The 22,642-nt window shown below is 46.3% G+C and overlaps 2 protein-coding genes across 2 annotated transcripts in view; both read left to right on the top strand.

Annotated features, from left to right (window-relative positions):
• LOC128497775 (uncharacterized) overlaps positions 1-17,286 on the top strand; it is a 25,145-nt gene extending 7,859 nt beyond the window's left edge. Inside the window, exons 5-15 of the mRNA XM_053467935.1 lie at positions 2,373-2,458; positions 2,929-3,002; positions 3,826-4,108; positions 4,289-4,450; positions 4,863-5,056; positions 5,328-5,598; positions 12,531-12,604; positions 13,291-13,564; positions 13,791-13,955; positions 14,489-14,563; positions 17,145-17,286. Of these exons, the coding sequence (XP_053323910.1) occupies positions 2,373-2,458; positions 2,929-3,002; positions 3,826-4,108; positions 4,289-4,450; positions 4,863-5,056; positions 5,328-5,598; positions 12,531-12,604; positions 13,291-13,564; positions 13,791-13,955; positions 14,489-14,563; positions 17,145-17,286 (1,800 nt within the window). The remainder of the gene's footprint in view (positions 1-2,372; positions 2,459-2,928; positions 3,003-3,825; positions 4,109-4,288; positions 4,451-4,862; positions 5,057-5,327; positions 5,599-12,530; positions 12,605-13,290; positions 13,565-13,790; positions 13,956-14,488; positions 14,564-17,144) is intronic.
• Positions 17,287-17,535: 249 nt separating this feature from the next.
• C5H8orf82 (chromosome 5 C8orf82 homolog) lies at positions 17,536-20,610 on the top strand. Its single transcript, XM_053467934.1, has 3 exons — positions 17,536-17,724; positions 18,364-18,412; positions 19,973-20,610. Exons 1-3 carry the CDS (start codon positions 17,536-17,538, stop codon positions 20,428-20,430), a joined length of 696 nt encoding a protein of 231 aa, XP_053323909.1. The 3' UTR covers positions 20,431-20,610.
• Positions 20,611-22,642: the final 2,032 nt, after the last annotated feature.

Genomic DNA, 22,642 nt, shown 5'->3' with positions numbered 1-22,642 from the left:
GTGTGTATGTATGTATGTGTGTATGTATGTATGTGTGTATGTGTGTATGTATGTGTGTATGTGTGTATGTATGTATGTATGTATGTATGTATGTGTATGTGGTAATTTATGGCATATTATTTATTTTAATTTATTTTGCTCCATTGTGCTATTTGATTTATGGAGGAAAATACAATAAAAGTCATAAATTACAACAAATAAGAGCGAGCAGAAAGGGAACCCGCATTCTATGAGAACAAGAAGAAGAACACTCATGTTTCAAAAATTCCAAGAACTTTGTTTGTTTTACTACAACTTATAGCGAGAGGCAAAACTGCTTCTACCCCAAAAACTTCAAATGCGTGAGAAGTGAAAAGTTATTTCGATTATTCACTGAAATCATCAGAATTTTTGCAAAACATGGTGGACGGCCTCCGGCGTTACTCTGATGGCGGTTCCTGCCGACGCACCTCTGCGCTGGGCTAAAAAACATCAATTGGGATTCGTTTGGGAATTAAGTGAACCGTGCGATATTTATCTAAAAAAATAAATTATCAAATAATAAATATATCGGCAACGCGGAAAAATCATAAGAACTGCTGACCTGCATGCCATTGTGTAATGCATGCCGCTGTGTGATGCGTGCCGTTGCGTGATGCCTGCCGTTGTGTGATGCGTGCCATTGTGTAATGCATGCCGCTGTGTGATGCGTGCCGTTGCGTGATGCCTGCCGTTGTGTGATGCGTGCCGTTGTGTGACGCATGCCGTTGTGTGATGCATGCCGTTGTGTGATGCATGCCGTTGTGTGATGCGTGCCGTTGTGTGATGCGTGCCGTTGTGTGACGCATGCCGTTGTGTGACGCATGCCGTTGTGTGATGCATGCTGTTGTGTGATGCATGACGTTGTGTGATGCATGGCGCTGTGTGATGCGTGCCATTGTGTGATGCGTGCCGTTGTGTGATGCATGCCGTTGTGTGATGCGTGCCATTGTGTGATGCGTGCCGTTGTGTGATGCGTGCCGTTGTGTGATGCATGCCGTTGTGTGATGCGTGCCGTTGTGTGATGCGTGTCGTTGCTCAAAGTCCACCGGCCGGTCCAGGGAGATTCCTCTGTGACATTTGCAGTAAGAAGGGGCCAGAGGGGACAGCAAATGGATGTTGCCTATGGGTCCCAAAAAAGAAGAATCTTAAGTGTTTTGTTGCCCTGCAGTGATTTAAACCGAGTATTTCCAACAATATTTTCAACCCGCTGATGAGCCCCTACCCACCAGACAGTGACGATAGTAATATGGTTGGCTGGCTGCTGTTTCATGGGGTAATTTACTAGACCCTGCGCAATTAACGTTTCTATAAGGGATCTGCTGGCGGAGGGTTTTACAGGCAATTTATGATTAACGTACAAAAAGGCCAACCTTCCATCTGTAATTCTATAAACATTTACACACACATTCATGCTCACACACACATTCATGCTCACACACACACATTCATGCTCACACACACACATTCATGCTCACACACACATTCATGCTCACACACACACATTCATGCTCACACACACATTCATGCTCACACACACACATTCATGCTCACACACACACATTCATGCTCACACACACATTCATGCTCACACACACATTTATGCTCACACACACACATTCATGCTCACACACACATTCATGCTCACACACACATTCATGCTCACACACACACATTCATGCTCACACACACATTCATGCTCACACACACACATTCATGCTCACACACACATTCATGCTCACACACACACATTCATGCTCACACACATACATTCATGCTCACACACACATTCATGCTCACACACACATTCATGCTCACACACACACATTCATGCTCACACACATACATTCATGCTCACACACACATTCATGCTCACACACACATTCATGCTCACACACACACATTCATGCTCACACACACACATTCATGCTCACACACATTCATGCTCACACACACACACATTCATGCTCACACACATACATTCATGCTCACACACACATTCATGCTCACACACACATTCATGCTCACACACACACATTCATGCTCACACACATACATTCATGCTCACACACATACATTCATGCTCACACACACATTCATGCTCACACACACACATTCATGCTCACACACACATTCATGCTCACACATGCAGAATGTCTTCTATTTCTCCACAAATCTATACGGTAAATTGATTCCGTTTAATATACATGCTTTGAAATAACGAACTATGACATGACTTAATCTCTTAACTACCAAAAAAAAAAATCTCCTATTTGCCCCACAGCCACTAAAATGTGACCCGGGTGTTCCGCTCCTGCCTCTGATCTATCTTATCCAATCAATGTCATGTATAGCGGAGGAGGGAGTACAGAAAGGCTATAAATACAGATTTTACAGGAAAAAAAAAACACACTTACAGAAGCCGCCTGACTTGTGATCCGTGAGTACAGACAAAACGCACATTTTTATCATTTTTCCATTATAATGGTAGTTTTTCTATTCATATACTGAAACATACATCCGAACTCTAAGATTTGCAATTGTTTGATCATTTTCATGGAATTATGTTTTAAATATAATTGAGAAGCATTAAAAACATCTTCCATACCTTAAATAAGGAGGGCGGAATCGTAATATTTCATTGGAACCGGCAATTAAAATGATTTTAATATTTTAAATCCTAAATATATTACTCAAAAAATCCGAATTACACAAAAAAGGTGGGAAATCTGGTTTATTTTAGGCTGAATGTTTAAGTCGATATTCAGCGTTTTCCTCCCTAATAGTTTGTTAAGCGGAGACGACATCGACATCCCTTGGAAACTCAGCTTAGAGCTCAACTCGGGGGGGTCTTGGTTGGCACGAAGAATAAGTAAATGTATCTTTTTAATCCGCTTTCCACCCTTTTAGGATGCAGTTCCTCCCGGTTCTCTTGGTTCTCGGGCTCTTGGGCCGGACGCACGGCTGCGCTCCTGGAGAAGGAGGTATGAGAGGCGTGATTGTACTTTGTGTTTTCTCCTCTGCCGTTATTGTTTGCTGTTGGCAGCATTCATTGACCGCGCTGTGTTGGGGACAGTTCGTTGAGCCCCATGAGTAACTATAAAATCTGATGGACTTCGGTGAAGCTCACCAAGCAAGCAGCATTGTGAGCAGAACTGCAGGGTTGCCTGAGATACCCAGAACAAGCCCGAAGCACCGAGTCCGCGCAGGACCTGTGACTGCAGAGAAGAAATCGGACCTTCCCAACTCTAATCCTGAGTGTTGGGCTTGTTGACAGTCTCTCTACCGGGAAGGTCTCAGCGCGTCCCGTTAGCCCGGCATAAATCCCCCTGGATGCCGGTCTCTGGGCTCATCGCACTGCACAGAGTCTCGTAGTTTTTGAAGAAAGAGCATTCTAGAAGACGTCTTTACCGTCAAAGGCCCACAAATATCCCACAACTGCCCTCTCGTTACAGATCCCACTATATTCCTTCCCCCGTTGCTCATCAGATCTCTAACCGTACCCTTTCCCCGGCCATTCAGTACCAACATCAGTCTACTGAGCCCTCAAGCCTATTCCGGAGGGTTTTCCATCGCCTGACCGACTGCCCCCCCTCATTGATTAACACGTTTTATGGAAAAACAGTAAAGGTGCGAAAATAACATAATTTCTTTGCTTTTGTCCAAAATAAATGGTCCTGCCCCCTCCCCCCTTCGTCAGCTCCATCCATTGCAGCGCTGAAACATCCTCAAGTCATATTCTACTGCCGCTTGTCGTATCTGCCCGAGGGAATCGTACAAACTACTTTCTGCTTCTTCTTTTCACAGCCGTAAATTTAGCAAGAAATGGTATCGCAACCCAGAGTACAAATCACTTTGACAATGAACTGGGGACTGCTGGGAAAGCTATCGATGGCGACGACAATGTGGAGTTTCACTACGGTTCCTGTACTCACACCCGAGACGACCACGGCCCCTGGTGGAAAGTAGACCTCAAAAAAACATACAAAGTGAAAACCGTGATCATCACAAACAGGCGAGACTGCTGTGAGACGCGTCTGCTGGGAGCGGAGATCCGTGTGGGGGACTCGGAGGACAACAAGAACCCCGTGTGAGTAACGTGGAGGCTATTCCTGCCCTCGCCACGGGAGATGTACTAAGACAGGGTAGCTGGGAGAACTTTCTCTCCGACGAACGGGACCTCTCCAGTCAATAAAGTCCTTTTAGGATTTAACGTGTCAGGTCTCCGCGGCACAGTCCGTGATGTGTAACCTCCATTCTCTTCCCCCAGGTGCGGCACCGTCACCGATGTCTCCAGCCCGAAGATTTCTTTTTGCTGTAACGGGATGGAAGGTCGCTATGTGTCTGTGGTTATCCCGACGCGAGTAGAGCATCTCACCCTGTGTGAAGTGGAGGTTTATGAGGGGGAAATGGAGCCGGAGCAGATCTGCTGGTAGATTGTTCACTTCATACACATGGGTTTCATAAATAAAACACGGGAACCTAGAACTTGCTAGCAGATCAGCTCCATTTGGCCCATCTATCCTGGGGTCTCCAGAACTGTCCCTAATACTCTACATCCCGCCTGTATCCCGAACACCTCCTGCAATCCACTGCAAGAAAAAACTAAATCATAATAAACCTTCAAACATATTTTAACCCATGCGAACCCTGCACAATGAATAAAACGAAACCAAGTCTGCATAAACTGTATTAACCCTTCACTGTCTGTAACATACGCGGCTGATCATCGTGAAATTTCTGCGTACGAGCCAATCAGTTTGTGCAAAACTGCAGATCAATAAAGTGTTAAAAAAGCACAATTTGTGTATTTATTTTATGGGTTTTAAGTTTTCTCACCTCAGGGAGTCAATGAAGTCAATCGATCGCCAGAACGGTGACATCACCACCGGGGGCAACAGTGATTGTGGCCTGAGATTTGAGGTTGCAAAGCTGAGGTATCTGCGCAGGGTCCCTTTGTGCCAGCTCCAGTCCCTGCTTGGCAAGCAGATAATCTCCATTGGGCCGCATTTTCCGCCGTCGCTTGTCCCAGTCTGCGGTGGGTATTCAGTCCCCTGCAATCACTGCATCCACATAACTGCGATACAAAGAGCTGAGGACTCCTTTCTAAACCCATATGATGGGAAATCATGGTTTTTGGAAAGTGGAGTTAAACGTTTGGATGGATGCTTCAGCCCCCATTGGCTATGGCACATTTTTCCGTGGTCACTGGATATTTGGGTCTTGGCCGTTGGATCCAGTCCGGCATCACTCCTAATCTGACCGTTCTGGAGTTGTTCCCAATCATCATGGTGGTGACTGTTGACTAGTAGACAGAGAATGGTGCCTCGAGGCAGAATACTTGGCGCTGTTCGAGGGGAGCTACGCCCTGCAGTGTGAGCCGACAGATGTCACAGAGCGAGCTCCGGAGGCCGCTCACTGTAATTGGCAAGACTCCGGACTAGAAGGTTCAGCCACTCTGCCCCTGGTATTGCAGCCAGAGCCCGAAGAGGTGAAAGTGGGCGATCACTTTTGGGAGGAAGTCTTCCGGGTGATTATGGACCGCATGCAGTCGCCGGAATTTGAGGCAGCGGTCTATGGGTTTCCACTAGAGGCGGCAGAAGCGCCGACAACAGGGCGGAGGGACGCTGTTCTCTGCCCAGCACCATGCGCCCCTCCTACTCCGGCTGAAGCGCTGGCAGCGGGGCAGAGTGCCGCTGGCCTCTGCTCGCCCCACAGTGAAAGGTCCCTGCCTGCTAGCAGGGACCCACCAGGGCAGTGCGACGCAATCCTCTGCCCAGCACCGCAAAATGCCAGACCGGCAGAAGAGCCGGCCACGGGGCAGAGTGCTGCTGGCCTCTGCTCATCCCCACAGTGTTCCCGCCGGCTAACGAGGACCAACCAGAAGTGCTGGCACCCGGAGAGAGAGTCGCTGACCTCTGTCCTGCACCAGCAATCCTCGCTCTGGCTGAAACACCGGCAACAGGGCAGAGTGCTGCTGGTCTCTGCCCGCCCCACAGCAAAGGGTCCCCACCTGCTAGCAGGGAACCACCAGTGGAAGAGCTGGCCACAGGGCAGAGTGACGCTGTTCTCTGCCTAGCACCATTCCCTGCACCAGCAGAAGCACTGGCAACGGGGCAGAGAGTCGCTGACCTCTGCCCTGCACTGCTTACACCCCCATTATCTGGCTCTCCCCAGCATGAGCATCCGGGAGGGGGCGCAGGCGGCGACCCTCCCCAGCAGCCGTCACCAATTATGGGAGGAAGGGCAACCGGCACTCCTCCCCGGTGGCATGGTCCAGTGGGCAAAACGAGCCCCAGCTCGGAGAGCCAGGTAGGGGTAAGTGAAACTGCTGCTGCTTTGGAGTGGGCTCTTGTTGTTTGGGTGGGGGAATGTGGAGCTGACTCGGGACAAGCCCGTAGTCAGGGTAACCATGGGAGGGTTCCATCAGGTTGGGAGGGAGCCGAGTCTGGGCTGAGGGCCCAGAGGAGAAAGGAAGCCCTGGAGAAAGGTCTCCCATGCCTGCAGAGGAGACTAAAGAGGGCTGCCCACTGGAGAGGCTTCTGGGCTGGCCTCTTACCCTTTGACTACGGGCCAGGCCTAGGAGCCTGGGTGAATGACATGGGGCTGCCAGGGTGCCCCAGAGGCCGCACGCCCGCTCTCCCTACCCCGCAGGACTAGAGACAGTAGAGGCCCGGTCATCCCCAAGCCGATCCGTTAGGGATCTGGCTGTGTCTGCCGGACGTTTGCACAAGAGGGGAGTAATGTGACGAACCCTGTCTGATCTTCACTGTTATTATTATTATTATATTTATTTGTACCCGGTTTGAATGTGGCTGCAGCTCCGGCCTTCAAAGAGACGATCCTATAATCTGTCTGGGGCTCTTAATCAGCCAGCACAGCCCTGTCTGCCCAGACGGCCCCCGCACTACAGGGGGGGATAACACAGGTGGGGGAACCCATTGTATCCCTTAATCCCCTCACCTGATACATCCCCTGTATACTGATGGGATTTGTGATGGGATGTGAGTGATGGGATTTGTGAGGGGATGTGGCTGATGGGATTTGTGATGGGATGTGAGTGATGGGATTTGTGAGGGGATGGGAGTGATGGGATTTGTGAGGGGATGTGGCTGATGGGATTTGTGAGGGGATGTGGCTGATGGGATTTGTGAGGGGATGTGACTGATGGGATTTGTGAGGGGATGGGGCTGATGGGATTTGTGATGGGATGTGAGTGATGGGATTGGGGGTTGGGTTCGGTGCACAGTGAATGGAGATTGTATATAAGTTCTGTGTGTTTGTAATAAAGAGAGTTCTGTTTTAACTTCAAAGCATGAAGTTCTGTCTCATGATTGAGGGAAGTGCTGGTCTGTGACTGCTTTCTTCGTACAGCCACAGCGTCCGCTTACTGGGAGAGGGAAGGAGCTGACGGGCGGATGTGTCCAGTCTGGGGCACAGGACGATCCGTCACAAATATTAATTAACAAAAATTGACTTGGTCTCTTGCTGTTGCTAAAACAAAGCACAAACTAAAGAGCTGCAGCACCAGTACTAATAGATTAGCTGAACTATAAAATTATTAAATAAATTATTAACTAAGTAATTAATAATTAGGGTTTAGGGAGTTCTTATATTAATTATTAATTAATTATAAAATGAATTATCAAATTCTAGATTGATCTTAAGGGTAGTAGTGGACTGGTTAATCTTTATGTGGGATAAATTATTAACCCTTCTACCTGACAGACTGTCTCAAACAAAATAAGCTAATATACTAATAATAGCTAATTAATTATTAAGCTAGCTAAAATGAATTATAATAATATTATTACTAAATATTAATGATTTTAGATTACACACTAGTAGTTGTCTACCCTCTACACCAGTATACTATATTATATTAATGTATTAAATTATTATATATTATTTATGATTATATTAAATGATTATTTAATAATTCTATTACTCACAGCGAAAATGAATGGATCTCTCAGGCAAGCTCTGCTCTGAGATTTCTGAGTTCAAAAAACAGCATTACAGGCATTGGACGAGACCCTTAGCGTGACGTCACACGAGCGAGCTGATTGGACAGACGAGAGTCTTCGCCTACGTTTTGCCGGCGCTGTATTCTGTTCTTTGTTTCTTCCGAACGACCAAAAAAACGCACTCTTCGTGTTTGTTTTCATGTTCGTCCGAAGACGAATGTCGAAGTCTAGTTCCTACCGACGCACCTCTGCGCTGGGCTAAAAAAACATCAATTGGGATTCGTTTGGGAATTCAGTGAACCGTGCGATATTTATCTAAAAAAATAAATTATCAAATAATAAATATATCGACAATGCGGAAAAATCATAAGAACTGCTGACCTGCGTGCCGTTGTGTGATGCATGCCGTTGTGTGATGCGTGCCGCTGTGTGATGCGTGCCGTTGTGTGATGCATGCCGTTGTGTGATGCGTGGCGTTGTGTGATGCATGCCGTTGTGTGATGCGTTCCGTTGTGTGATGCATGCCGCTGTGTGATGCGTGCCGTTATGTGATGCATGCCGTTGTGTGATGCGTGCCGTTGTGTGATGCATGCCGTTGTGTGATGCGTGCCGTTGTGTGATGCATGCCGTTGTGTGATGCGTGTCGTTGTGTGATGCATGCCGTTGTGTGATGCATGCCGTTGTGTGATGCGTGCCGTTGTGTGATGCATGCCGTTGTGTGACGCGTGCTGTTGTGTGATGCATGCCGTTGTGTGATGTATCTCGTTGTGTGATGCGTGCCGTTGTGTGATGCGTGTCGTTGTGTGATGTATGTCGTTGTGTGATGTATGTCGTTGTGTGATGTATGTCGTTGTGTGATGCGTGTCGTTGTGTGATGCATGCTGTTGTGTGATGTGTGCCGTTGTGTGATGCATGCCGTTGTGTGATGTATGTCGTTGTGTGATGCGTGCCGTTGTGTGATGCGTGTCGTTGTGTGATGTATGTCGTTGTGTGATGTATGTCGTTGTGTGATGTATGTCGTTGTGTGATGCGTGTCGTTGTGTGATGCATGCTGTTGTGTGATGCATGGCGTTGCTCAAAGTCCACCGGCCGGTCCAGGGAGATTCCTCTGTGAGATTTGCAGTAAGAAGGGGCCAGAGGGGACAGCAAATGGATGTTGCCTATGGGTCCCAAAAAAGAAGAATCTTAAGTGGTTTGTTGCCCTGCAGTGATTTAAACCGAGTATTTCCAACAATATTTTCAACTCACCAGACAGTGACGATAGTAATATGGTCGGCTGCCTCCCGTGTGATGGCTGCTGTTTCATGGGGTAATTTACTAGACCCTGCGCAATTAACGTTTCTATAAGGGATCTGCTGGCGGAGGGTTTTACAGGCAATTTATGATTAACGTACAAAAACTTTCAAAGCCAACCTTCCTTCTGTAATTCTATAAACATTTACACACATACACATCCATGCTCACACACACACCCATTCATGCCGTGGGTTATGTACTGGCTTGCGTTGCGTGACACCAGTACTGCCTCCTTGATACCCCTCGCAGTATGCCACTGCTCTCAATGTGTTTTTGGAAAAGGGCGGAGCTTTCAGGACCCCCTCTCCCCCCCAATTGGAGGAACAGAAGAGAGGCCAGATAGATAGATTCACGGAGAAAGAGAGGAGCAGCCGGTACCCATGTAAGGGCCGACTTACCTAAATACAGTAAATTGATTCCGTTTAATATACATGCTTTGAAATAACTTTCTTGATATTTAACTATGAAACAAATAGAAATAGGCATTAAATCCTTGAGCCATCAAACGTTCCGGTATAGTGACTTAATCTATATATACAGTGAGATACTTTTTTCACGCGGAATCCCGGAATATATCATGACCCTTGCACTGCCCATACCCAGGCGGTTCCCCATTTCTCAAACCCGAAATAAGAGACAGACACCAGCAGGATTGGATTTAGAAAAGGCCGAGACATTTATTTAACATCTTATAAATTGGTGTAAAAACACTTTAATAATAACTTCTGTATAAATACTATACAGTCTTCTGTACACCTGTGTACAAACAGCTGAGGGTTCCCAACCTAAACACAAAACAATGGCTTCAACTACCCCTTCCGCCGGATACCACAATCGCCCAAGCGACCGCGGGTCGGATAGGGGAGCTCCACCTTAACGCTTTGGTTAATCCTGTACAGGGAGGGCATTAACTCTAACCTCTAACCAAAACCATCAACTTGCCACTCCCATTATCCTTCAAACTTCTCCAGGGAACTCCTCCGCCACAGCAAAGAAAACGGAACCTGCAAAAAGAAAGAGGGAAAGGGGGAAAGAAAAAACACACAAAGCCAACACAAAAACACAAAGCAAAAGACAAAAAGAGGGAGGGCGGGCGGGAAACTGCTCCTGTGGTGTTCAGTAATTGCCCCTTGCACGTGTGCTTAGAGGGGCTTTATAGCCCTGTCCCCTTCCCCCTACAGTCACGTTCCTTGTGACTTCCCCCTCGTTCCCTGTGCATTCTCACCTCGTGCTAACCCTTGCTGAGTTAACCCTTTCCTGCCCTAATACCATGTGCACCGTCCTGTAGTGCTGGCAGGGTCATGTTCCCCTTACGCCTATGACTCCAGGGTTTCTTTATATTTTTTGTACAACAATTTGCGTATTCCTTCAATCTAAACCTATTTTGATGAAGACGAGATTTCCCAATATTTGAACTGTCTACACATTCGCCTGCTCGACAAACGCTGGGTCCGCATTTCCAGCGAGCCACGCGCCCCCTCGTCTTACAACAACCGATGCGGAAAATGGCTAATGGTGCTAGCCCCACGGGACACAAATCTGACTCCCGAGGACAGAACTTTATTGTATCCTTCAACAAGTGTTAATACGGGCAAGTGACGTCGTATAATGTTTGCTATTGTATGGCCCCCCCTTCTAAAGTCCGTACAACATGTTGCTGGGGCACATATAGTCTTATTGTCGCTATCCTTTGTAGATAAAACGTTTTTAGGGCTATTATAAAAGCTTATTAAAAAACAAAAACTGTCTGCGCTTCTTAGCCTAATAAAGTTATATAAAAATATATTTTTTTTCTTGCAGCGGTCACACCGTTTGGTAGGCCTCGTATTACACATTTGTATTATTTGAGTCTGAGACTAGCTTAGCGCACCGACATTTTTTCTTTTCCCCTATATTAGAAAATGTTGACTTTTTGACTGTAATTCCAATGACGGAAGATCTGAATATTTTTGCTTTAGGCGGAGAAATTCCTCTGCTGCAATGTCTTTGATCGCGTTTTATTGTTCATTCCGAAGCATCGATCTTCAATTCCAAATCGAGAAATGTAATTTGTTAGATTTGTGTCTTTGCGTTGTAAGCTGATGTTATTAAATATTTAAATCTACAAAAAAGGGGCTTAGATCAGAAATATTACCTCACCGGATGAATAATACATCGTCGATCCACCCCAGAAGAGCGGAAGCCGCTATAGCTGCAAAGGGGGGGGGGGTTGACTTCATAGAAATGTCTATTTATTAGAAGTGTGATGTCATCAAAGCTCCTGTTGGTGTAATGGTCGGGCGTCCCAATACTTTTGTCCATATAGTGTATCTCTATGATAACTTTATTATAACTCTATTTTATATTTTATATCTCACAGGTTATAAGTAGAAAGCAGCCAGCTGGGATAAACGTCACCCATACTATTCCTACAGGACACTATAGAACTCTATAGGGGAGTCACAGCAGTCTTTATACATTTTAGGAAGATGATAAATGGCAGGCATTATGGGATCGTCAAATTACAACGTATTCTTTCTCTTCCCAGCTAATAATTCCATTTCTCTCCACCATTATCTAATAATTTACTTTATTTGGATTAAAGTCTTAATTAATTTAAGTGTCAGGCATTCAGGCTATTAACACATAACTTGCTTGTTAAAATTCTCTAAACTAGCTCTAAAAAAAAAACTATCTCCTATTTGCCCCACAGCCACCTGCCTATAACTACTTCTCAGGGCTTAAAATGTGACCCAGGGGTTCCGCTCCTGCCTCTGATCTATCTTATCCAATCAATGTCATGTATAGCGGAGGAGGGAGCACAGAAAGGATATAAATACAGATTTTACAGAAAAAAAAACACACTTACAGAAGCCGCCTGACTTGTGATCCGTGAGTACAGACAAAACGCAAACTCTGCACATTTCAGAGCAAAATATTTGAAATTTTGCCATTTTAACGGTAGTTTCTCTATTCATACACAGAAACTCTAAGATTTGCAATTGTTTGATCATTTTAATGGAATTATGTTTTAAATATAATTGAGAAGCATTAAAAACTTAAAACCTTAAATAAGGAGGGCGGAATCTTAATATTTCATTGTAACCGGCAATTAAAATGAGTTTAATATTTTAAATCCTGAATATATTACTCAGAAATTCAGAATTACACAAAAAAGGTGGGAAATCTGGATGCTCCCAGCATCGCTCAAATACATTTTCTACAAAAATAAGTAAATGTTTCTTTTTAATCCGCTTTCCACCCTTTTAGGATGCAGTTCCTCCCGGTTCTCTTGGTTCTCGGGCTCTTGGGCCGGACGCACGGCTGCGCTCCTGGAGAAGGAGGTAAGAGAGGGGTGATTGTATGTTTTTCCTCCTCTGTCCCCGGGAGAGTTGTTTGAAGTATTCAGTTTGGGGACGGTTCGTTGAGACCCATAAAGAACCCTAAAATAGATGATAAAAGGGCCGATTGAGGGCCCGCGCTGGACCTGAGTCTTCCTACCTCCCTGGGCTGATCCCAAACATTTCACAAATAAGTTCAACCTGGACTGGCCCGGTCCAGCTCGGCCACGGCACATTGTGAACAATTTTGGTATGGCCCCGGGGGGGGCAATTGCGTGGAGCCCCCTCAAGTACGCCACTGCCTCTCATTACAGATCCCACCACAGACGCGCACCATCGCTCACTGGATATCCCTCTTATGAGGCTTTTCCTCCTCAGCCGCCGCATCCCCGACCAACTGACCCCCCTCACTCATTTCATTCATTGCTGATTATCAAGAATTTAATTCATTTAAGAAAGTAAGCGCGTGAGAAAAGCAGAATTCCTTGTTTTTCGTCCAATTGTGTCCCCGTTTCTTCATCAGCCCTTTCCATCAACAAAATCTAATAATAAAATAAATGTATGGCCGCTCCACATTCCGGGGCTTTACCGCCCTCACTGTAAGCCGGAAACATCCTCGCCCTGAGTCACCTCACCCTGATGCTTGTTTTGAAGAATCTTACAAACGACTTTGTTTCTTCTTTTTGCAGAAGCGAATATAGCAAGAAATGGCGTCGCAACCCAGAGTTCAAATTTCAATCAAAATATAGCGGAGAAAGCTATTGATGGCAGCGATGCTCCAGAATTTTCCGAACTTTCCTGTACTCACACCCAAGGAGGAACCCCCCCCTGGTGGAAGGTAGATCTCAACAAGACCTACAAAGTAAACACCATCATCGTCTCAAACAGGCGGGACTGCTGTGAGACGCGTCTGCTGGGAGCGGAGATCCGCATTGGCAACTCGGAGGACAACAACAACCCCGTGTGAGTAACGTGGAGGCTATTCCTGCCCTCGCCACGGGAGATGTACTAAGACAGGGTAACTGGGAGAACGTTTCTGCTTCCCCCTCAGGGATCAGAGTGTCAGCTCTGGTGGTCAGAAGGCCGACCTATCTGCCAACATATTGGTGCTGATATAGTCTAGATGGACTGACGTGTGAGGTCTCCGCGGCACAGTCCATGATGTGTAACCTCCATTCTCTTCCCCCAGGTGCGGCACCGTCACCGATGTCTCCAGACTGAAGATTTCTTTTTGCTGTAACGGGATGGAAGGTCGCTATGTGTCTGTGGTTATCCCGACGCGGGCAGAGTATCTCACCCTGTGTGAAGTGGAGGTTTATGGGGAGGAAATACAGCCAGAGATCGCCACGTGCTGGTAGATCATTAAGTTCATTTACAAGGGTTTAAAAAAATTCTAACACAGAAACCTTGAATTTGCTGGAAGATCAGGCCCATTCGGCCCATTTAGTCTGTCTATTTTTTCCACTGTAAAGTTGGAAGCCGTATGCCTATCCCATCCTATCCCCTCATTGTATTACCTTCAACCACTTCTGCTGGGAGGCTGTTCCACTTATCTACCACCCTCTCAGTAAAGTAAAACTTCCTTCCGTTCCCTCTCAGTCTCTGACTCTCTGGTGTTGGATTCCGGTCTCTTGTTGTAACTTCTCTCCTTCTTTTGAAATAAATTCACTTCTGTCTTTTATCTCTTTATGTATTTACATGTGCCCCCCCATCTCTCTCTCTCCTCCCATCTATCTCTCTGTCTCGCATCCCTCTCTTCTCTGCCTTTCTCTCTCCCACCCCACCCCTCTCTCTCGCTCTCTCTCTCTATCTCTCCCCCGAGGCGGACATATTGAGATCCCTTCGTCTTTCCTGATTTTTTTATCCTGTAAACTGTTCCCATTTTAGTTGCCTCCTGATCTCTCTCCAGAATATCTGTACCTTCTGGGCATGGGGCCACCAGCACTGTACCCACTACTCTAGGTGAGACCTGACCAGAGATCTGTAAAGGGGCCGAACCCCCTCCCTCTTCCTGCCACTAATGCCCCTCGCTGTATAGCCGCACCCTGCTTGCTTTAAGTCTTCAGATATAACTACCCCCAAGTCTTCTCTCTTCTGTTCCCCACCTCGGCTCGGAGTAGTGAATGAGCGTTCGCCGTGTACCTCCCCGACCACCCAGATATTGTATCCCTGGGCAGACCCCTCCACAACTCAACACACAGGGGTTTCTAAGTGCAGAACTTTCTCTGCTAGTAGATTAATTGCCATGGACGGGGCAAATAAAAAACAGGCAGGCACCATCACTGCTGTGACCGTTATTCTGCCTCATCCGTGCCTGGTCTTCCCAGCGTCATAACATAGCATCAGTTACTGCTGATGTATAACGGATTTAAACGATGTATTTACCATTAAACAGAGTAACGACCTCGGCGTTTGTCACGTATTACATCCTGTTACACAAATTCAAAAGACACTCAGCAATGGGATGAAGGAGTGCAGGTTTATTCCAAATCAGAGATCAGAAATACCTACATCTTAAAGTGACAGCGCATAAAAAAGATGTTTCAGGAGTACCTTATAAAATACAAAAGCGTCATATTCTTATCCAATTATATAAAATATATGTATAGAAAAACGCGGCACTAGCGGCATCTAGTGGACGTTTGAAGTAAAAGCACCAAAAACAACCTAACGATGTCAAACCGGATTTTATTTTATATGCTAGAAAAAGATGGTTTAATTTAATGTATAGGTGTGGCAGAGCACATAGCTATACCGCTATTATATGTCATCAGACAGAGTATCATCATAATAATATTACACTGAAAAGATATAAATACTATATAATAATATACTATATAAATAATATGGGTCAGCTGCTGTGGAAGATATCGGCAACCGAATTGGATACATGGAAGAAACAAAGAATTAGCGATCAAAAGATATACCGGTTCATGTCTCGTATAACCTTCTATTTCACAAAAAGGGGAATAAATCAAAGTCTTTGTTTAAACTCTATGGGCATTTAATGAATGGATCCGCCACGATTCCCTTTTCTTTAGAAGCTTCTCTCTGTTGCCCACAAGAAATAGGGATCCGTTCCAAACGCGTACATCTAAGACCGGACACTTTATGGTTAAATTCGTGAAAACGGGCAGGAGTTGGGAGGTCCGGTTTTTTTGTGGTTATAGTTGATCTGTGTTTCGGGAGCTAAGCTTTCACCTTCTGTGTTGTTTCCCCAATGTAAAGTAAATCACAGGGGCATTTTAACATATATGTAGTATCACATGTGCAAAAGGAGCGGATTCAATACCATTTATCCTTTCGCTGGATGCTTGAACTTCTCGCCCTTTAGGATACTGCTACACGATACACAATTCCCCGCTCTTTTTGTGCCCAAGAAATGTTGTGGAGCCGCTATCATGACCCATTTTATTTCGGACTTCCCCATCGGGGTCTATTCTCTTCACCCTAATTAGCTGGCTCTTTGTAAGATAAATTACATTAAATTTGGAACATGCGCAGAGTCAAATCAAAGGAGGTTATTTCTATCGGTGGACTTTATAAAGAGGGCCGTAACCAACTTATTACCCACTACTGGGATCGTTGTGTCCAAGAAATCAGCAGACTGTTTATCAAATTTTAAATCGAACTTAATGGATTCTGTGCTGGAGTACTCCAGCAGAGAATCCCCTGAGCCCCTCCATACTGGCGGTATGTCATCAATGTACATGGAGTACCACGCGGTATGTCATCAATGTACATGGAGTACCACGCGGTATGGCATCAATGTACATGGAGTACCACGCGGTATGTCATCAATGTACATGGAGTACCACGCGGTATGTCATCAATGTACATGGAGTACCACGCGGTATGTCATCAATGTACATGGAGTACCACGCGGTATGTCATCAATGTACATGGAGTACCACGCGGTATGTCATCAATGTACATGGAGTGTCCTATAAAGGCAAGTTTGGAGCATCTTTGGTATAATGTGGCCTAACCGTCATCTCATTGATATCGTTCTCTACCAGTCTAAGAAACGTCTCCACCGGGGCATCATTCATAGGAGGACAAAACATCCGTAATTCCTTAATCCACGTGTTTAAAGTTGAAAAGTTTCATTTCACCAAAGCAGATATTTTACCAGGTATTGAAGAAAAGAATTTCTTTAACTTAATATCTCTAAAGAACTTAAACAGATCAACCTTAACATCAAATGCACCAATCTCAGCGGCGGGACTAAATGATAGATTATAAGAAGTTCTTTCTCAAAGGTGTTTTAACCCATAGAAGCCCTGCACAACGAATCAAACCAAATCAAAGTGTGTATAAACTGTATTAACCCTTCGCGGTCTGTGACATACACGGCTGATCGTTGTGAAATTTCTGTATACGAGCCAATCAGTTTGTGCAAAACTGCAGATCTATAAAGCGTTACAAAAGCACAATTTGTGTATTTATTTTATGGGTTTTACGTTTTTCGACCTTATTATAAGAAAAAAAATAATTTTATACGCAGTCAAGATTCTTTTTAAAGTTTTAAATCATCTAAAAGGCCGCGGTGGAACGGATCCCGTAAAGATGAGCTTTTGGTGAGGGAGGCATGGCAGCTCGCTCTGGTGATGCTTTCAGTGGTCGTTGTGGGGAAGAACCAAGAAACTCCAGCTCTCCTGCGGACCCCGAAGAAAGAATACTAGGGGACTATTGGTGGACTGAGAGGGGTCAGAGATTAGGGGCATAATCAGAGGGGTCAGGGCTTGGGAATTGGGATAAGAGGAGTGTTGGCGATCACCTCCGATCCGGAGAAGCCCCCAGTGATCAGATAGAACCCGGAACCAATGGCCTCTCTATTTGTTTCCCTCTGCTAATGAGTGAGGTAAGGACCAGCAGTTGCTATAGTAACCCCGCGGCCTATCTCTGCCGAGAGCCCTCGACCTTTCCTGCCCATGCTTTGCCCAGCGCTTCTCCGGGTTGGGCGGCTGCCGCTGTCCCGAGGCCTGCTCACCCTGGGGCACCACTCCCGTCTCCCCACCGCTCCCTGTCTCCTCTACCGCCGGGGCCTGGCTTATGTGCAGGGCCAGAGCCCCGAGCCCCGGGTCCGAGAGTATTTCTATTACATCGACCACCAGGGCCAGGTGAGAGCCGAGCCGGCGGTGCAGGCCCCTGGGGGCCACAGCCTGTACTCCTCATAGCGCGTCAGAGGCCCTAATAGCCGAGTACCCGCAACACGCCCGGGGCGTTTGGGTCATATATGGGTCACGTGGGGTAATTCACGGCTGAACAACAACCTCCATGGTCCTGATACCCCGCCTTCCCTTCAGCTTAGATTGCAAGCTCTCCGGATCATTCTCTGCATTGGAGTCTTTTATTGCTTCTCGCTGCGCCATGGAATATGTTGACTGTATGACGTCAGAGGGACACGCCGACTAAATGGTTAACAGTTGCATGATTCATATGCAGCCCAGTTACAGTATGCCATCATATGCCATTGCTCCCAAGTGTCCCAGGGTTTGTAGGACAGTCCCGCTGTCCTGTGTACCTGCCCAAATGTCCTACTCTTGCTTGTGCTAGGGGTAACAGGACAGTCAGGGAGATCAAGCAGAGGGGCAACTAATTCCCTCACACCTTCATAACATTAGGAGCCGCTTCCTCCTACCCCCTCGCTCCCCCCCCCAACTGGCGGGACAGAATATTAAGAGTTTGATAATCTGGTAAATAGACGTATTCCGCCCGGATTAACCCGATTCCATTAAACTTTATGATCTGTTTTTCAGCTGTTTTTGGACGATACCAAAGTGAAGAATTTCATCACCTGCTTTAAAGGTACGAGCTGTGACATCATCAGCAAGGGAAATGCAGGCGGGTTCTGTTTTTTTATGACACTTGGTTTAACCCCTTCAGGACTGTTTTTTTCCCCATGTTTGCACTAAATGACCAGAGCAGTTTTTTTGTCTTCGCTGACTTCATTCAACGCTGATCGCCCGCTAACTCGTTTATTCCACCCCACATATTATACATTGATTTTTTCAGCACAAGTAGGGATTTTTTTCGAAATAATGCAGCATTTGGTCGATTATAAGACGACCCCCCAAATTTTGAATATTAATGTATGAAAAAGAAAAAGCCTGAATATAGAACTACCCTATAAGAAAAACGCGTTATTAGTAAATATTGACATGTAAACTATTTATTCATATTTAATAAAAACTATGATTGAGAAAAATGTTTTTATTTCCTTTTTATTTGCCACTCTGATATGCCTTATACCCCCTATATGCCTCTGATATGCCTTATATTCTTGGTTCTCAGCCAATCACAGCACAGCTTTCAATTCAGAAAGCCCGAGAAATGCGCCGGCCACAAGCGAGCGAGAAACGCAGTGGCAATTGTAGCCTCTGTAAAGAGTGAATCAAAGAATTTATATTTTGAACGGTTTATTTCTTGTGAATTCTCCCGCATTCTGATATTTCTGACCCCGTGAAACCTTTAGTTATATATAAAAATGTTTAGTTATAAATAACGTTTACTGATTTCTGTCATTTCCATCTGTAACCAGCAGGTGGCGCTCTGAGACGTTACAGGGCATTCATCTGGTATCATGCGCTATGAGCTCGGATTTATTGTTATTATTATTATTAATAATTCATGAACTGGCGCTGCTGGGGGGGTGGAAACGCGTAAGAGACGTACAGCACGTGTTAAAGTATATTACCGGCTGCCATAATAGTTTTGTTGGGGTGTGAATATGATGCGAAGGTTTGGGCTGCCGAGGTGGTTACTAACGTTCAGTAGATTGGGGCGGTCCGCAGGGGGCCGCGAGCCGGTAAAGGTTTTTTAGTGAGAAACGCGGCTCGCTTGCTTTCCTGGTAGCTGCCGTTCAGCAGCCCCGGGTCTCGTTTGTTTGCGCATGTGCGCGGTTTACAGGCATTGGGGGTAGTGTGTGTGTTGATGCCCTCGCTGTGCATCCTTCCCCAACGCCTGGAATCGGCGAGGCCGTCTGGACTGACCTCATTCGTTATTTTACAGGGAAAGCTTGTCATGTGACACAAATGCAGGCACTTATAGGCTGTTGCCATAGAAACTGAAAAACTTCCTCTATATGCCAGGATGTATGATCTGCACACGTAGAGCAAAGTATTTGTAACGTGTATACTGTACATATGACAGCCTCCGCCAGTTTAAATTCTCTCACTGGATTAGCTTCTACCGCTTCTGCTGGGAGGCTCTTCCACCCAATGATAGTGTTATTGCGTTAAGCGATCTGGACTGGCCAGTAGGGTCATGTGGTTATGGGGTATGCAGGTTGGCTTGCAGCGGGGGTATAAAAGTGGACAGAATTCACCCCTTTCCCTAAAACACTAATTCTGAGATTTATTTCTGCAGACAGACCGTTTCTGGTGTTTTTCTTCAAGCGGCTGAAAAGGAACGCGACCGGCCGCTACCAGGAGGATTTCCCTTACGTCTCGCCCTGCGGCCCAGAGAGGAATTTCATTCGCTGCGATGACCGCCCCATCGTATTCACTCACTTGGTGGGCGACGCAGCCTCGGGGGATCACCTCCTATCCTACTGTGGGGGAGGGGAGAAGCTGGCGGTGAAGTTTGACCCGGAGAGACTGGTGATGTTACCGGAGAACGGACGGGTTTATCACCCGGCTCCTGAGAAATGTGGCGGGGTCGGGCTCGTGAAATCCTCCCTCGCCTTTGAGCTGAGCCCCTGTTTTGAATACAGCAACGCGTCCTGCGGCGAGCCGCCATCTTACTTTAACTGGAACAATAACCGCTACGCGCTCACCAACGAGCTGATAAAACTCATCCGAGGCGAGCCGTGCGACTTGGCCTGAGGGCCTTCTTTGTTTTTCTTGGCACTATGGCACGTGTGCACCTTAGAAACACGGTGTTGATCTATACATTTAGTTAAGCTGAAGGGGGCGCATGCGCTTTAATACACCATTCAGCTTGGGGTCTATTCACAAACTTGGGGGAGAGCTCCCCAACTTCACTGCGCATTAGGAAGGGCTGACCCCTGATCTTGGCTCCCTCCAAAACGTTACCCGGAATGCTTGATGTCACGTGACGCAAATGGGTAATCTGACTGCCCGCCGGTGCCTTATTCTCAGACCTGGGATGTCTGGGTGAAGCTGTTGTGTCTGGGTTGCCGGTTTAGGCACGCCCACTATCAGGCCGAACCCTGTCTGCCTGCAGAGCTAGCTCTGCCCCTTGCTAAGCCACTCCCCCGAAGAGCAAAGGCCCCAGAAAGTTCCCTGGTTTGCTTATTCTGCTGCCTTTCTCCATGTTTGTTAGAGAAGCTGATGGAGAATGTATATTTTATATAGAACCCCCAGCTGGCGGGATATGGTGGGAGGAGCCAATGGCATCTGGCAACATTTTATCCAACAAACTCTGCTTTATTAAAAGTACTTCTGTAAAGCATTAAATGATTGGCTGATGAATATTATTTATTAAAGCATCAGAAGAATGGAAAGAATGGATTCTTATTTCAAACCATTACATAATACAAGATTTAACCCTCGAAGCGTCAGCATAGCGGCATTTCAGAATCCAGAGGCATAAAAGTCATGGCCGCATGGGTCGCAAGAGCTCCACTCCAGGGGCCCCGAGTGACTTTCCTCCCCTTTAAAAGCCGCTGGCTGCAGGTAACACAACGAGTGCCTCTTTCCCGGCATGCGTGAATTGACATCGCATTCATTGTACAGCGCTGTTGAATATGATGGCGCTTTATATAAAACAATTAACTATTTCCTGCATGCCGGATCGGTTTGCGCAGGGGGAGAGAGACGCAGGCTCTGGGACATTGTGCTTGGTGAATGCGAGAGGTGAGGGCTGTTCAGGTTCCAGGGGACCCTGTGGCTTCTAGTTACGTTCCTGAATGATTTTGCTGGTTACTCTGTTTGAGTAGATTGTAAGCTCCAAAGAGCAGGGTCCTCTGCTCCTTTTTTTTTTTTTTTTTTTTACCATTTGCGACTTTAACCCCTTAACGACCAATGACGTGCCAGGCACTCACACAAAAACAGCTAACTGAAAAATGGTGGTAAATAAGCTTAGAAAACTATCTAAGATTGCGTTCTTCCCTTCAGCGGTTTTGCTGCAATGCCTCAATGTCGGGGCCTTCAGCAACACCGTATTCTGAAACAGGGCCCCTGTGTGGCCTATCTCCCACGACGGCGCCCATTAAGAAATAAACACGTTTCCAAGAGGGACCCTCCAGAAAAATCTGCATTCAAGCATGCAAGTCAATGGAGCCCAGATTTCTAAAAAATAAATACTTGGTAACATTGAAAACTAATTGCACCCTTCAGCCCCCAAACAACCCGAGAAACTCATGCATGGGGGGTAACTCGTTACTCGGGAGATGCTGCTGCTGAACACATTGAGGTGCGGTGTGACGTCTACCAGGAGCTGTAAATTCACACCTGAAGTACAATGTGTGGTAAAAAAACACAAAATAAATGATGTAACAAGGTGCGGGGTGTTGTTGTGGAAGGGGTATACATTCCCCCTCAATTTTGCAGGGTTTTGTATGACATATAGGGCAGGCTGCTGCTCCACCCCGCAGTTTCCATGCACCCGGACTGACACAGGATCCAGGCCAGGAGGTTAAGCCGACTCCAACGCACCGGTCAGCTGCGCGTAATGAGCTGCACCGACTGCAATAAAGCCTGACTGAGGGACAGAGGAGAGAGAGAGTTTGGAAGCAGCAGGGCGCTGCAGGGGACCTGGATCCTCTCCGGCAGCCGGTAGGGGTCTGTGTGATGCGCGCTGATAGCCGCTTCTCCTATATATCGCCGTCATACTCCGCAGCGCTGTACAATGTGTGTTATTATTATTTATATATCACCGTCATACTCCGCAGCGCTGTACAATGTGTTATTATTATTTATATATCGCCGTCATACTCCGCAGCGCTGTACAATGTGTTATTATTTATATATCGCCGTCATACTCCGCAGCGTTGTACAATGTGTGTTATTATTATTTATATATCACCGTCATACTCCGCAGCGCTGTACAATGTGTGTTATTATTATTTATATA

Source organism: Spea bombifrons, chromosome 5 (assembly GCF_027358695.1).
Source record: "Spea bombifrons isolate aSpeBom1 chromosome 5, aSpeBom1.2.pri, whole genome shotgun sequence".
Classification (NCBI taxonomy): Eukaryota; Metazoa; Chordata; class Amphibia; order Anura; family Pelobatidae; genus Spea; species Spea bombifrons.
This window is presented reverse-complemented; position numbering and strand designations above follow the sequence as displayed.

What these genes read in the sequence shown, in the direction of transcription:
- C5H8orf82 (XM_053467934.1), top strand. Translation starts at nt 17,536, where the DNA reads ATGCTTTGCCCAGCGCTTCTCCGGGTTGGGCGGCTGCCGCTGTCCCGA. An exon ending in ACATCGACCACCAGGGCCAG is followed by an intron (nt 17,725 to 18,363) that starts GTGAGAGCCGAG and finishes TCTGTTTTTCAG; the next exon opens with CTGTTTTTGGACGATACCAA. An exon ending in TTTCATCACCTGCTTTAAAG is followed by an intron (nt 18,413 to 19,972) that starts GTACGAGCTGTG and finishes TTATTTCTGCAG; the next exon opens with ACAGACCGTTTCTGGTGTTT.